Genomic DNA, 14052 nt, shown 5'->3' on the forward strand with positions numbered 1-14052 from the left:
AGATGCCTTTGCATGCACACAGCCAAAAATGCACTTTAGCATTTTCCAATACAGACTTTTATGCTAGTACTACATAGTACTATTCTTGCCCTAGTACTATTTTTGAAACCTGGAACAAGTTTGTGTTTTTCATTCCAAACAGACACTGGGGAGAAGATTCCAACAATTAAAAAAAAAAAATTAAAGCACATATTGGGAGCGAGCATTGTGGCACATCAGGTCAAGCTGCTGCTTGCAACACTGGCATCCCATATGAGTGCCAGTTTAAGGCCTGGCTGCTGTGCTTCCGATCCACCTCCCTGCTAATGCATCTGGGAAAGCAGCAGAAGGTGGCCCAAGTGCTTGGGTCCCTGCCACCCAGGTGGGAGACCCAGATGGAGTTCTAGCCTCCTGGCTTCAGCCTGGCCCAGCCCTGATCATTGCAGCCATTTGGGGAGTAGACCAGCAGATGTAAGATCTCTTTCTCTCTGTCTCTCCCTCTTTCTCCTTGTCACCCTGCCTTTCAAATACATATTTATTTTTTATTTTTAAAAGATTCATTTATTTATTTGAAAAACCACAGGGTTACAGACAAAGAGAGAGACACAAAGATATCTCCCCTCTGTTAGTTCGCTCCCTAAATGGTCACAACAGCCAGGGCTGGGCCAGGTAGAAGCCAGGAGCCAGGAACTCCATCCAGGTCACCCTGTGGGTGGCAAGGGCTCAAGTGCCTGGGCCATCTTCTGCTGCTTTCCCAGGCACATTAGCAGGGAGCTGGATGGGAAGTGGAGCAGCCAGGACTCAATCCAGTACCTGTCAGCATTGCTGGCGGCGGCTTAACCTGCTACACCACAACACTAGCATGGATCTTCTTTAAAAAATCAAATATTGTCTCCCCAAAGACTTCTCTTATCTGTTTCTTGGATGACACTGTAATCTCAACAATGATGATCACTTACGCCATCAAGTAATGAGTGGTGGCGACACTCCCTGTTGTCTAAGGTCCAGTTATCTGTAGACTTCACCACCCCTCCGATCGTTAATGATTGCAGGACCGATGATAGCACACATTCAGATTGACCTAAGAATCAGTGGCCATTTTGCAGAAAGTCCAAAATGTAAAGAAACTAAGAGGAGCTGACACCAGGGACTTCAGCTCAATAAGTCAACTCAACCTTTACATCCCATGAGGACACCACCCCATTCTTGGCTCTGTAGCTCTACTCATACTCTGTGCAACTGTGGCCAGAAGGGAACTGATTCTGCCTTAGTGAGTGTACCTTAGCCAACAAATAGGTATTCCTGTCTTAAGTTTATTTCTAGTTTAAGGCAGTGATCCCCAAACTTTTACTCACATCAGGACCATCTGGGAGGACTGTGAAAACTGATGATTGCTATCCTTAGACTTTCTAACTCAGCAGGTCTGGGGTAGGGCCTGAGAATTTGCATTTCCAACAAGTTCCTGCGTGATGCTGATGCTGTTGGTCCCTGGACCACTCTCAGAACCACTGATTTTAAAGGGATAAATCTGACTTATGTGAGAGGTTTGGGGGTGGGGGGATTGTGACTTTTGGAAAATCATAAAGAAGAAAATGGAATCCAAATGGTCTGGAGCAGAAAGAATATGCACAGTATTAAGAACAGGACAGATTGTGCAAAAGCCTGGCAGGGGTTAGGAAAAAAGCCGGTGCTCTGCCGAGGCCTCTCTGGATGAGGACAGAGCACAGGCAGTGAAAATCCAAGCTGTAAAACAAAATTAAGCTTGTCTATGTTCAGCACGTTTCTCTTTCCACAATTATATCCTGCTCTTCCTCACATTTCTGGCCTTATTTTTTTGGTGTGCAGATGTGGCAAAATCATAACAAACATTTGAGAACAAAGAATAGCTTTGTTCAAAAGGTAATGAGAAATTGGATGGTCACAAACTTCAACTTTTAACTGAACACACTGTCAATACTACAGTATCAATGTTGTTGTTTATGAATCGGCCCTGGCCACCCAGAGCTCACATAAGCTACCTCTTGCCAATCCTATTCACCATCAGCCAGGTACATGAAGGTCATCCTTTCTTTATTGTAGAACTAAACCTTCCAAATTCTGAATTATGAAGATCATTAAAAAAATCATACATTTTGAAGTGTTCTTCCCACAGTCTAGGGCTCACTTTACAGTCTGTGCTCATGGAAAGGAAGCGGGCATACATTAACAAGGAAACCAAGGTAGGATAAAATATATAGAATACGATGAGGCTTTGCGTGAATGCAATATAAGATTCAAATTTATATCTACCATTTTAATTTTTCTTTTTGTAAAAACATTATTTATTTACTTGGAAGAGTTATACAGAGGGAAGGAGAGACAGAGAGAGAGATCATCCATCCACTGGTTCACCACCCAGATGGCTACAATGGCCAAGTGTTGGGCCAGGCCAAAGCCAGGAGCCAGAAACAAACCAGGTCTCCCAGGTGAGTGGCAGGGACCCAAACTCTTGGACCATCTTCTGCCACTTTCCCAGGCTATTTTCAGGGAGCTGGATTGGAAGTGGAGCATCTGGGACATGAACCGGCTTCCATATGGGATGCCAGTGTGACAGGCAGCGGCTTAACCCTCTTTGTCATAATGCCAGCCCCTACCATTTCAATGTTAAAGTATTAATAATGTACCTCCTAAAAAATCATCTTTTCTATCTCTTCCTCCAGGCTTGTGCCTGGACAAGAGAAAAGCAAATGCACTTGTTGGCTATAGACAGGGTGACAGGGAAGAAGGCGGTCCCTAGGACAGACAGTTTCACAACATTCCATTCTCCTTGAAGAAACTAAAGACATACTGTATTTATATCTACTTACAGAGTTCCACAATGACCTTATTTGTATCATCAACATCCAGGTATGACAAACTTGGCCACATATTACTATATCTCTTAAGCTGAGGTATAGGAAGATCTAAACACAAAGAAAAAAATAATTTTGAAAAATACGTGAACTTTGTTATAATTCTTCCACTTACCTTGTGTGTGGGTAACAGTTTTGTAATCTATGCACTATAATAGTGGGAGTGCTAGAACTTATCTTCTGATACTTCTTCTATAATGTGATCCTTTTCATTGATTCTTGCACAAAGATGGTGAGGAAGACAGGCACATATGTTGGGTTTTCCAAATAAAGGTGGAATTCTGCTAGAAAACTAGCAATTTCCCTAAACCATATCTGGTATATAGAAGGCATCCAATAACTGTTAACTGAACTGAACTGGGTTCTCTCTAATGTTGTTAGTTTCCTGGGGAAGATCAACAAACTCATTTTGGCTTCTATTTTCAGAAAAAAAAAAATGGTAGATGAGGAAACCAGAAAATCCTCTTGATAAAAAGTACCAGTCAACAATAAAACAAACTTTCCTTCATTCCTTTCTTCCTTTTTTATTTTTACAAAGCATAACTCAGTTTTCAAAACCAATATGAAGGATTGGTGCTGTGGTGCAGTGGATTAACACCCTGGCCTGAAGCGCCAGAATCCCATATGGGCACAGGTTTGAGACCCGACTGCTCCACTTCCGATCCAGCTGTTATGGCCTGGAAAAGCAGTGGAAGATGGCCCAAGTCCTTGGGCCCCTGCACCCACGTGGGAGACCCGGAAGAAGCTCCTAGCTCCTGGCTTCGGATCGGCACAGCTCCGGCCATTGTGGCCATCTGGGGATGGAAGACCTCTCTCTCTCTCTCTCCACTTCTCCTTCTCTCTCTGTGTAACTCTGACTTTCAAATAAAATAAATAAATCTTTTAAAAAAAAACCAATATGAGAAATTTCCAGAGCTTAGTCCTTGCATCCCCAGATGGGCAATAAGGTGCTCCTGCTACAGATGCTTGGCATGGGAATGCCAAGGGGGTAGCTGCTGCTTTTCATAATAAATGGGTTCAGATTGAACTGATCATGTAATGACAGAACAAAGTTTCCAGGCTTGGGACACGAATATGGATCCAGAATCATGAGAGGGAGCTGAAAAATAAAATCTACCACTTAGCAAAACAAAAACTCAGTTTTCACACTGGGATGAAAAGAAAAAGAAGAGGAAGAAAAAGAGGGAAGAGGAGGAGGAAGGGGAAGAGGAAGAGGAAGAGCAACAGGAGGAAGAAGGAGGAGGAGGAAGAAGAGAACTTTTTTTTTTAACTTTTATTTAATGAATATAAATTTCCAATGTACAGTTTATGGATTACAATGGCTTCCCCCTCCCATAACTTCCCTCCCACCCGCAACCCTCCCCTCTCCCGTTCCCTCTCCCCTTCCATTCACATCAAGATTCATTTTCAATTCTCTTTATATACAGAAGATCAATTTAGTATATATTAAGTAAAGATTTCAACAGTTTGCACCCACACAGAAACACAAAGTGAAACATACTGTTTGAGTACTAGTTATAGCATTAAATCACAATGTACAGCACATTAAGGACAGAGATCCCACATGAGGAGCAAGTGCACAGTGACTCCTGTTGTTGACCCAACAAATTGACGCTCTAGTTTATGGCACCAGTAACCACCCTAGGCTGTCGTCATGAGTTGCCAAGGCTATGGAAGCCTTCCAAGTTCGCCGACTCTGATCATATTTAGACAAGGTCATAAAAGACAGGGTGAGGATAGTAACCAATGATCCTAAGAGTGGCATTAACCAGGTCTGAACAATTATACAGCATTAAGTGGGGAAGAGGACCATCAGTACACACAGGTTGGGAGTAGAGCCATTGAAGGTAGAGTAGAGGTTATGATTAGAAAGGAATGAGGCCCAAGTGCACTAGACAGAGTCTAGAACAAAGGACAGAGTCATTATTAGAGGAGCTAAGAAAGGTGCTGTCTAAGCTACAATTAAGTTTTCTGATTAAGAGGCAAATAGAACCTGACAGAAGGGGCTTGATAATAATCTGGTGGGCTTTAGGCCTTGTAAGTTAAGAGGCCCAGACCTATCTATCTCTTCACATGGGGTATATCCTAAGGGAGGTGTGAACCTCCTAGGGGAAGGCACTCTGTTGACTTTCACTACTTAACTGGCCTGGGAGGAGAGTTGGCCAGGTAAAGGCAGGTGGCATCTCTAACAAGAAATTTACAGTTCTGCCTGCAATGTTGCTGACCCTACTTGGCCGTCCCCTCAGCTGCAGTGGTCACTTTGGAAGTTGGGCTGAGTGAAGGGCTTTTCAGCTTAGAGCCAATAAGATCTGTGGCTCTGACCTGGGCATCCTTCGACTCCAGGGAAGGTCCATTTCCAGTGATCCAACTCTTGGCATAGCTGCCAGGGCTGGAAGGAGAGAACTTATAACCAAAGATCAGCTATCATATGTTGAGACTTCAATTTTAATTACTTGAGAATTAAATAAGAACTTTTCACCTTTATGATGGGATTTCACATATTGACATGCAAGGAGGTTTCAAGTTGGTAATAATTCTGAAATATTTGACAGAAAGAAATACCATTCTCTAAAGAGATACACACTAAGTCAGGCCTTACAGGATTCTGTTAATTACAGATTAATACAATGAGCTTTGGGGGCTAATGTTCTACCTACCGTAGATGGAGGGAATGATAAACATTCAAAAGAGCAGATATCTCTGAGGGAAAAGGAGGCTTCGATTGTATTAAGTTTTATTTCCTAGAGCAGTCAGTGAGTATACAGTTTTTCCTTGTATGAAGTCTCATTGTGTGCCTGAAATATTTTAATAACCTCATTTTTGGGGAGGAGAAAGACTAGTATACAGAAAACTACAAAAAAAGCTAAAAGAAATTAAAGAAGATCAATATATGTGAAAAGACTTCCATTTTCATGGTTTAGAACATAATAACAACAAATAGAAGTGAATTATCATTTTAAATCCACCAATAAATAAACATCAAATAAACACAGGCTCACAGAGGTTTACAAGAGTGCTCTACCAGATATCCAAAGAACATGGTTTGGGCCACAACCCAGAAAGATGCAGTCCCAAATGCCCAAAATCTCAAATGTTGCAGTCCCAAAAGAACAAAATTACTAGAGACTAAAATCCCCAAATCCTGAAAATATAATCCTGAAAAAAAGAATTTTAAGAATCCTTGACATTTATTTACATTTTTTAAAAGAGATTCACTTGCAAAACATAAAAACACAACAGAATGCTTCATAGGTACTTTCACAATCCAGCAGGCAACAATAACAATAATATTATAATAGTAATAATAACATATTTTTGCAAGTGTTGCCACTCAGGTGCACTAACCACAGTCACACGAGTCTAGTAGTCATGAGCAGAGGACTCATCTTCTTAAAGAAACAGGTCAAAAAGCAACATGTGTAAATGCAGTAGCACTCTGTGTAAAGGCATTACCTACTCTGGTAGGTACCTGCATGCTCTGTAACAGACAACCTAAGTCTTTTGACAAGGGCCATCAAAAACTGGGATGGATGACATCGCACATGCAGCCATCCGAAGAGACACAACCTTGACAACTTACGTCTTTCCATTAGTGCAGATGTACAAGAAGTCCATCTTTGCATTTCCTCAGAAAGTGCAGATGTCCCTATGTACACACACACTTACACACAAAGCCTTTGCTGTGGTTGTAGCTGTTAGTGCAGTCACATGTTTGGCAGATCTGACATTGTCTACTCCATGTGGTCCACCTAGCCTCACATACCTCTCTTGGAAACAGTCACACTCAAAGTTACGCTGTACCAAGTTTCCAGACGCTCATTCTGTCTACCACGGTGCAAAAATCCTGCATACAACCAAAATTGCTCAAACCCATTCGATGTTTGGGATTTGCATCTTTCGTGATTATGATTCGCCATATTTTAGAGTCTAGAGGTGTTGCGCTTTCCAGATTTCAACATTCGGTAGTATGGTGGGCAGCGTTGTGTCTTTTGGGATTGTGATCCACATCTGCCGGATCAGGTGGCCCAAAAACTGGACATGTGGTTCTGCACCTGCCCTGCACTTGTACAGAGAGGAAGAATTAGGATTAGGCCCTGAGTAGAGAAATGGCAGTGCAGAAACACAGTGGAAGCGTGGGGTCGAATTTCTGATCAAACAAGTGACTTGTGTAAGAATGTAAGAGAGGGAGCAGGAATCACAGCCCTGGGGCAGCAAACAGTCATACAACTATCAAGACATGATGGTTCTGAAGAGAGCGCCTCTACATGCAGTCGGCATGCTTGAAGCAGACGGGGATAAGCCGGCCACAGCTGCTCACGTGGGCCTTTATTCAGAATCATGGCTACTCCTTGAGGGGTTACTCCACTAGCTTCCTAGGGTGGCCATAGGAAATCACTATAAACCAGGGGTCTCAAAACAACAGTGTATTCCTTCTGTCCTGGACACTGGAACTCTGAAGTCAAAGTGCTGAAGGCCAAGGAGAATCCTCCCTCACCTCCTCCTAGCTTTGATGGTCACCAACATCCCTTTCTATGCCTTGGGCAACCTTTGCCTCTGTCATCACATGGCTTTCTTTTCCCCCATGTGTACATATGCGTCTGTCCCTCTCTAGTCTCTTATAAACACAGCAGTTAAAGGATTTAGGGCCCTTCTAAATCCAGGATGACCTGATCTTAAGTATTTCTGCAAAAATCCTACTACTAAATAAGGCCCCATTGTGGGGATTCTGAATGGATGAGTTTGGAGGTGGGAAGGACATTATACAATCCAGTAGTTACTCAACTCCTCTGATTCTATTGCCTCTTTGATCTCTAATGGCCTCTCCCACAGCATGAAATTTTGTGATTAGTTTTGTGATTGATGATCAGATTCCAAGACTTCCAGAGGCCAGCATTGTAGCACAGTATGTAAAGCTGCTGCCTGCAAACCCAGCACCCCATATCGAAGTGCCAGTTCAAGTCCTGACTGCTCTATTTCTGATCCAGCTCCCTGCTAAGGCACCTGGGAAAGCAGTAGAAGATAGCCCAAGAATATAGGTCCCTGTCACCCATGTGTAGACCTAGATGGAGTTCCTGGCTCCTGGCTTCAGCCTGGCCTAACTTGCTTGTTGCAGAGGCATTTGGGACGTGAACCAGTGGATAGAAGATATCTATTTCTCTCTCTCTCTCTCTCTCTCTCTCTCTCTCTCTCTCTCTCTCCTTCTTTGCATTTCACATAGTAAATAAATATTTTAAAAGATTCCTAGTCTCGGGGCCAGCACATGACGTAGTGGGTAAAGCCGCCACCTGTAGCACCATCATCCCATGTGGATGCCACTTCGAGTTCTGGTTGCTCCACTTCCTGTCCAGCTCCCTGCTAATGTGCCTGGGAAAGTAGAGGAAGATGGCTCAAATATTTGGGCCCCTGCACCCATGTGGGAGAGCTGGAAGAAGCTCCTGGCTCCTGACTTCTGGCTTAGGATTAGTCCAGCTCCAGCTGTTGTGGCCATTTGGAGAATGAACCAGTGAATGGAAGACCTCTGTGTGTGTGTGTTTGTGTGGCTGTCTCTTTCTGTAACTCTGTCTTTCAAATAAATAAATATTTTTTTAAAAATCCCTAGACTCTTAATTGTATTGCCCTTGTGTAATTTTACTGTTAGGTTAAAGGGTTTATTTTTTCCATAGTACGGGATTAAGTTATTCTCACATATGAATTCTAGCAGTGTATTAATTATAGAAAAAGAATAAAAGTCCATATCTGAATAGATCCAACTCGGAATCTAGGTGTTAAATTCTTGCATTAGTGGAGACTTATTTTTATGAGAAAAGTCTATTTGCATTCCTGTCTACATAGCAGAGAACAAAGCAGTTATCAGAATTAAACCATATAATTCCTTCCTAATATGTGAGGATTCTGATGCCTTTTCCAGTATGCAGGGAGTTACTCATTTAACATGCATTTGTTAAGCACCTACTTTACAAGTCATACCTCATTGATTCCACAGGACATTGCCTAGAAGCATTTAAAAGGTAAGTAGTCCACACTTGAGCGGAACAGTGGAATAAAGACGTAAGTGCAATTAACATGGACTTAACAGCTTCTCCAAGAGAGTGGTGCCATTTTTGTACAATATATGTTGGGAATTTCACAACATTCCTATGTAATCACACTTGGAAAAGCTAGGCAATAATTCCACATAGAACATGGGCTGTTGCCAACAGGGCAATCTAGAAGAACATAGAGTGGGGGAGTGTGGGTTCTTAATGCAATTCCATAGATAATTTATTCTGGCTCATTCTCTGTACAAGATACCCTAACCCAAAAACAGTGACAAGATAGGACACAGATGAAAAAGGGGAGTTTTAAGAAAACTGTGTATCACTGAAAGTCTACGTGAACAGTATGACAAGTGAAGCTACTCAATGCTATTCACCATGTGTCTGCACACACCGTGTGCCAGGGACTTTGGATCTTCACAAGAAAGAGCACCTAGTGTCCCATGAACAAATAATGAAACAAGAAAGGGAAGTAACAGGACCAGTGTTGTGGTACAGTGGGTTAAGCCACTGCATGCAATGTGGCATCCTGTATGGACACAAGTTCAAGTCCCAGCTGCTGCACTTCCAATCCAACTCCCTGCTAATGTGCCTGGGAAAGCAGGTGAAGATGGTCCAAGTATTTGGGTTCCTGCCATCCATATGGGAGATACAGATGGAGTTCCAGGCTTCTGACTTCAGCCCAGCCTAGCCCCAGTCATTGCAGTCATTTGGGGAGCACACCAATGCATGGGAGGAAGCTCAATCTCTCTCTCTCTCTCTCTCTCTCTGAGTGTGTGTGTGTGTGTGTGTAACTCTGCCTTTCAAATAAACAAATAAATACATTTTTAAATCAAAAAAATAGGATAAGGGTCAGATGTTCAACATAACAGTTGTCCATTAAGATGCCCACATCCCACATCAGAGTTCTTGGATGACTCTGTGCACCATCAACTGGCAACAGCACCGCCTCCTTAGCAAGTGCACAGCACTTAGTTTACAAATGCTTTGGCACATCTACTGGCCAGTGCATTCTACAAGGACTAAAAGCTCATGTAGCTCAGTCAAGATGAAGAAGGGCTTCTCATCAGGTCAAGACGCCTTCACTTCTTGAAGCTTGTACAAACAGAAAAGAAGACATGATAAAACGATCCAATGAAAGGCTGATTTTCTTAAAGCCTACATAGGTACCTCCCTCTGGTACCTCCATCCAGTGACTGAGAGGAGGCCCGACTAGTGAGCTCTGTAACCAGGATTCCATACCTCACAGCTGCAGAAATGGAAAAGATCTTTTTCCTCAATGGAAAGTAAAATATAATAAAAATGAAAAACGCAATTTTGCTCCAGCGTGCATAAGGCGCCAAAGCCTATGTCTTCCGGTGGGTTGGTCCTCTGCCAGGAACAAAAGAAAGCTGAGGGGAGAACCTGGACCCCTGCCCTTCCCCAGGCCGTGCAGTGGGACTGAGTGAAGTAGGCACCATCAGGGGATGGGACAGTGGCCAGAGGAGGGGTCAGAGCCAAGCAAGCTGAGGACGGCGTCCTCCCAGGAGGGCTGCCCTGCACAGACACCCGAGTCTCAGTGAGGAGGGAGACGGGCATCCACCCTGGGTGGGAGGAGGGCCTGGTGTGGAAGCTGGGAGCCGGCACCGTGTGAGGGGGCTGGGCTGGCACAGGGGTGAGGGCTTGAAGAAGAGGAAAAAGTTCTCATCAAGGAGTGGGACTCCCGGAGGAGCTAAGGCAGCAGTCACCCTGCAGGGTGTTGGTGGGCCGAGGAGTGAATGTACCCAGGGGAATTTGCCCAGGGACTGGGCTGTGTGGATGTCAGAGGCGAGGGGCACGCAGGGGGTACTGGTGCAGGAACGGTGGCCCGGCCAAGGGGGCTTGGTACCTATGGGAGGAAAGGTCAAATAGGTACAAATATTTGGAAATCGGGAGCCTAGTTTCCTGTTCTAGAAGATATTTACAAGCATGAAAGGAAGAAAACTAGACTGAACCCTGTGGTATTAGATTGGAACCAGGGTATTGGTGGGAAGTCATGGTTTTGAATATATACAGCATTGCTTCACACCAAAGAGTTTCACAACAAAATACTTGCCTCAGGGCCCAGGTTCATGGAATCACTGGTCTTGCCAAGTTCCCCAGTCTCCTGGAGCAGTCATTTGATAGAATGGGGGGATAGCGGTGCCCAGTAGGTGGCGATACGTTGCCGGGCTGGGGCAAGGTCCTCCAAAAGGCTATCTGTGCTCCAGATCAGCATCCAACTGATAGTGCTGAGTTCCCAAGTCACCAGGATGTGCAGGTCCGGGAATGGAAACGGCACACTCACTACAACCCGGGTAACCCTCTAGGAGAAATTTTGCTCCCTGTTCCCATGATCTTACACTGCTGAGCTAGAGGTCTTAGTTCCAAAAGGAGTAATCTTTCCACCAAGAGATGTAATAATGATTCCACTGAACTGGAGATGAATTCTGCCACCAGGCTACTCTGACCTCCTCACATCTCTGAATCAACAGGCAAAGAAGGGAGCTGGCGCTGTGGCATAACTGGTAAAACAGCCACCTGCAGCGCTGGCATCCCATAGGGGTGTCGGTTCAAGACCCGGCTGCTCCACTTCCCATCCAGCTCTCTGCTATGGCCTAGGAAAGCAGTGGAAGATGGCACAAGTGCTTGGGCCCCTGCACCCACATGGGAGACCCAGAAGAAGCTCCTGGCTCCTGGCTTTGTTGCAGGAGCTGTTGCAGCCATTTGAAGAATAAACCAGCAGGTACAAGACCTCTCTCTCTCTCTCTCTCTCTCTCTCTCTCTCTCTGCCTCTATGTAACTCTGCCTTTCACATAACAGGCAAAGAAGGGAGTTATTTGCTGGCTGGGGTGACTGATTCTGCCTGTCAAGGAGAAACTGAACCGCTGCTCTATAGTGGTGGTGAGAAAGAGCATGTTTGGAAAAGAAGACCCCGTAGGACGTCTCTTATTGTTACCGTGCCCTACAATGAACATCAGTGGAAAACCACAGCCACCCAATCCAAGGACTACTAGTGGCATAGGCCTTTGAGCAGTGAAGGTTTGGACCACACACACACACACACACACAATAATGATTACCCAAGGTACTTGTTAAAAACAAAGAGTAGTAGAAGAACGTAGTTATAAATATCAGCTACACCCACAGGACCAGTTACAGAAGAGATTGCAATTGTCAGAGTATTCCTCCTTAGTTTGTTATAAATACATAATATATACCTATTTATATATCTATATATAAACTTACATTAAGATTATATATTTATATATATTATATATGTGTATATATATGATATATTTTTCCTCCCTCTCTTTTATCATGTAAGAAGATTTATTGACTTCATATCATAGTATTGAAGTACTTTTGATTTTGCATCCTGGTATTTAAACTGTAAGATGTCAAGAAGAAGAGTGAACATACTCAAGTATTTTATCTCACATCTCCCCATATTCTGTTTTTGATTATGCACAGGATAGGTGTGTCACATTAGCATTTTGGCCTTATTGCTGTCTTCACTTAGCTGGAGATTAAGCATGGCTTAAGGAGATGTGTGCAGCTGTCATTCTGACAAAGGGTAGACTTGCGTGAGCTGATTTTCTGTGTCAGTTGAACATGACTTCTGGGCATGTCTGGGAGGGTTTCTACATGAGATTGGCACTGTATCAGTAGACCTCGTAAGGCAGATTGCCCTCTATCACGTGGACTGGCTTCATCGGACCCACTGAAGGACTGAACAGAATAGAAGACTGAGTGAGAAAGAATTCCCTCCCTACTGGATTGTCTTCAATCTGGGACATGAGGCTTCACCTGCCCTTAGACTCAGGCTTGAGTACGCCAGGGGCTCTCCTCATTCTCAGGCCTTCGGGTTGAGATAACTGACTCTCCTGGGTCTCCAATTTGCTGATGGCAGAGTTTGGACTTCACGTGGGCTAACTACACACACACACACATACTTTGTTTCTCTGGAGAACCCAGAATAATACCAGATACCAGAACACAGTGTAAGGAGCAGAGACCCACCAATGGAGAATCAGGGAAGAACCAGGTTGGGTATTGTGGCATTCTGAAAGCTGGAAGAATAATTTCTGGGGAAAAATGGGGGTGAGGGTGGGAGAGAGTCCATAGCAAATCGTTAATGTCACTGTCTTTCTGGGGCTGAAAGAGGGTCCTAAAGAAAAAGTTCTTAAATATAATTTCCCAATGGCTAATATCTGTTAGATCTGATTAGTGCATATGTGCTTATTATTAATTACTATTCTTTTCTGGATGTTGCATAATAAAGTTTTTACTTCGTTTTTACCAAAGTTTCCCAAACTTATTCGCCCATATGATCATTTTCTCTTGCTGCAAACTTTTTTTATTACAAGTACTTTTATTGGAGCAATTTGTTGATAAGTGTTCAAGAAGGAGTACAGAGTGATCAGTAATCATAAAATCTGATGGAGATCATTTCCCAAAATGCTGTCTAGGAGTAAAACTGATATAGATTCTTTAACCCAAGGTAGGTTTTTCTGTACCTTTCCACTAGAAGTTTTTATATGTCATCTCTGGAGAAATTTCAGATGTTTCAAATAAAAACCTACATCAAAGCTGGGATTTATAAAAACAGCAAAGGGGTTCTGTGTATTTATTTCCATTCGCTAATCCTAGCCAGCAGCTGAAAAGAATTGGAGTTTAAATCCTATTACTCTCCCTCAACTCGTCTCATAAGCCACAATGTCAAGTTGATAGAATCACTGCTGGGATGAGCAAGGACGCTGTCACACTGACCAACCATTTCTAATGCTCAGGAAAAGGGGAAAGTTTTATCTTTCAGATTAAGAGAAGTTTGTTTCTCCAATAACTGTAAACCTTTACATGGGTTACTCTTATAAGCTGCCCCCAAAGCCAAAAGCAGAAGAACTATGATTTTTTGGCTTTGGGCCCAGGCTGTCATTTTATTTTATTTTATTTTATTTTATTTTATTTTATTTTATTTTAACTTTTATTTAATAAATATAAATTTCCAAAGTACAGCTTATGGATTACATGGCTTTCCCCCCCCATAACAAAATTTTTTTAAACTTTTATTTAGTAAATATAAATTTCCAAAGTACAGTTTATGGATTACAATGGCTTTTTCCCCCCCATAACTTCCCTCCCACCTG

General features: G+C 43.2%; 1 protein-coding gene across 1 annotated transcript in view; it reads right to left on the reverse strand.

The window, feature by feature from the left end:
- The window catches only part of FBXL13 (F-box and leucine rich repeat protein 13), a 251473-nt gene that overhangs the window by 168269 nt on the left and 69152 nt on the right, over positions 1-14052 (reverse strand). Inside the window, exon 8 of the mRNA XM_062212179.1 lies at positions 2826-2921. Coding sequence (XP_062068163.1) covers positions 2826-2921 — 96 coding nt within the window. The remainder of the gene's footprint in view (positions 1-2825; positions 2922-14052) is intronic.

The sequence above is a fragment of the Lepus europaeus genome, chromosome 1, assembly GCF_033115175.1.
Source record: "Lepus europaeus isolate LE1 chromosome 1, mLepTim1.pri, whole genome shotgun sequence".
Taxonomy (NCBI): domain Eukaryota; kingdom Metazoa; phylum Chordata; class Mammalia; order Lagomorpha; family Leporidae; genus Lepus; species Lepus europaeus.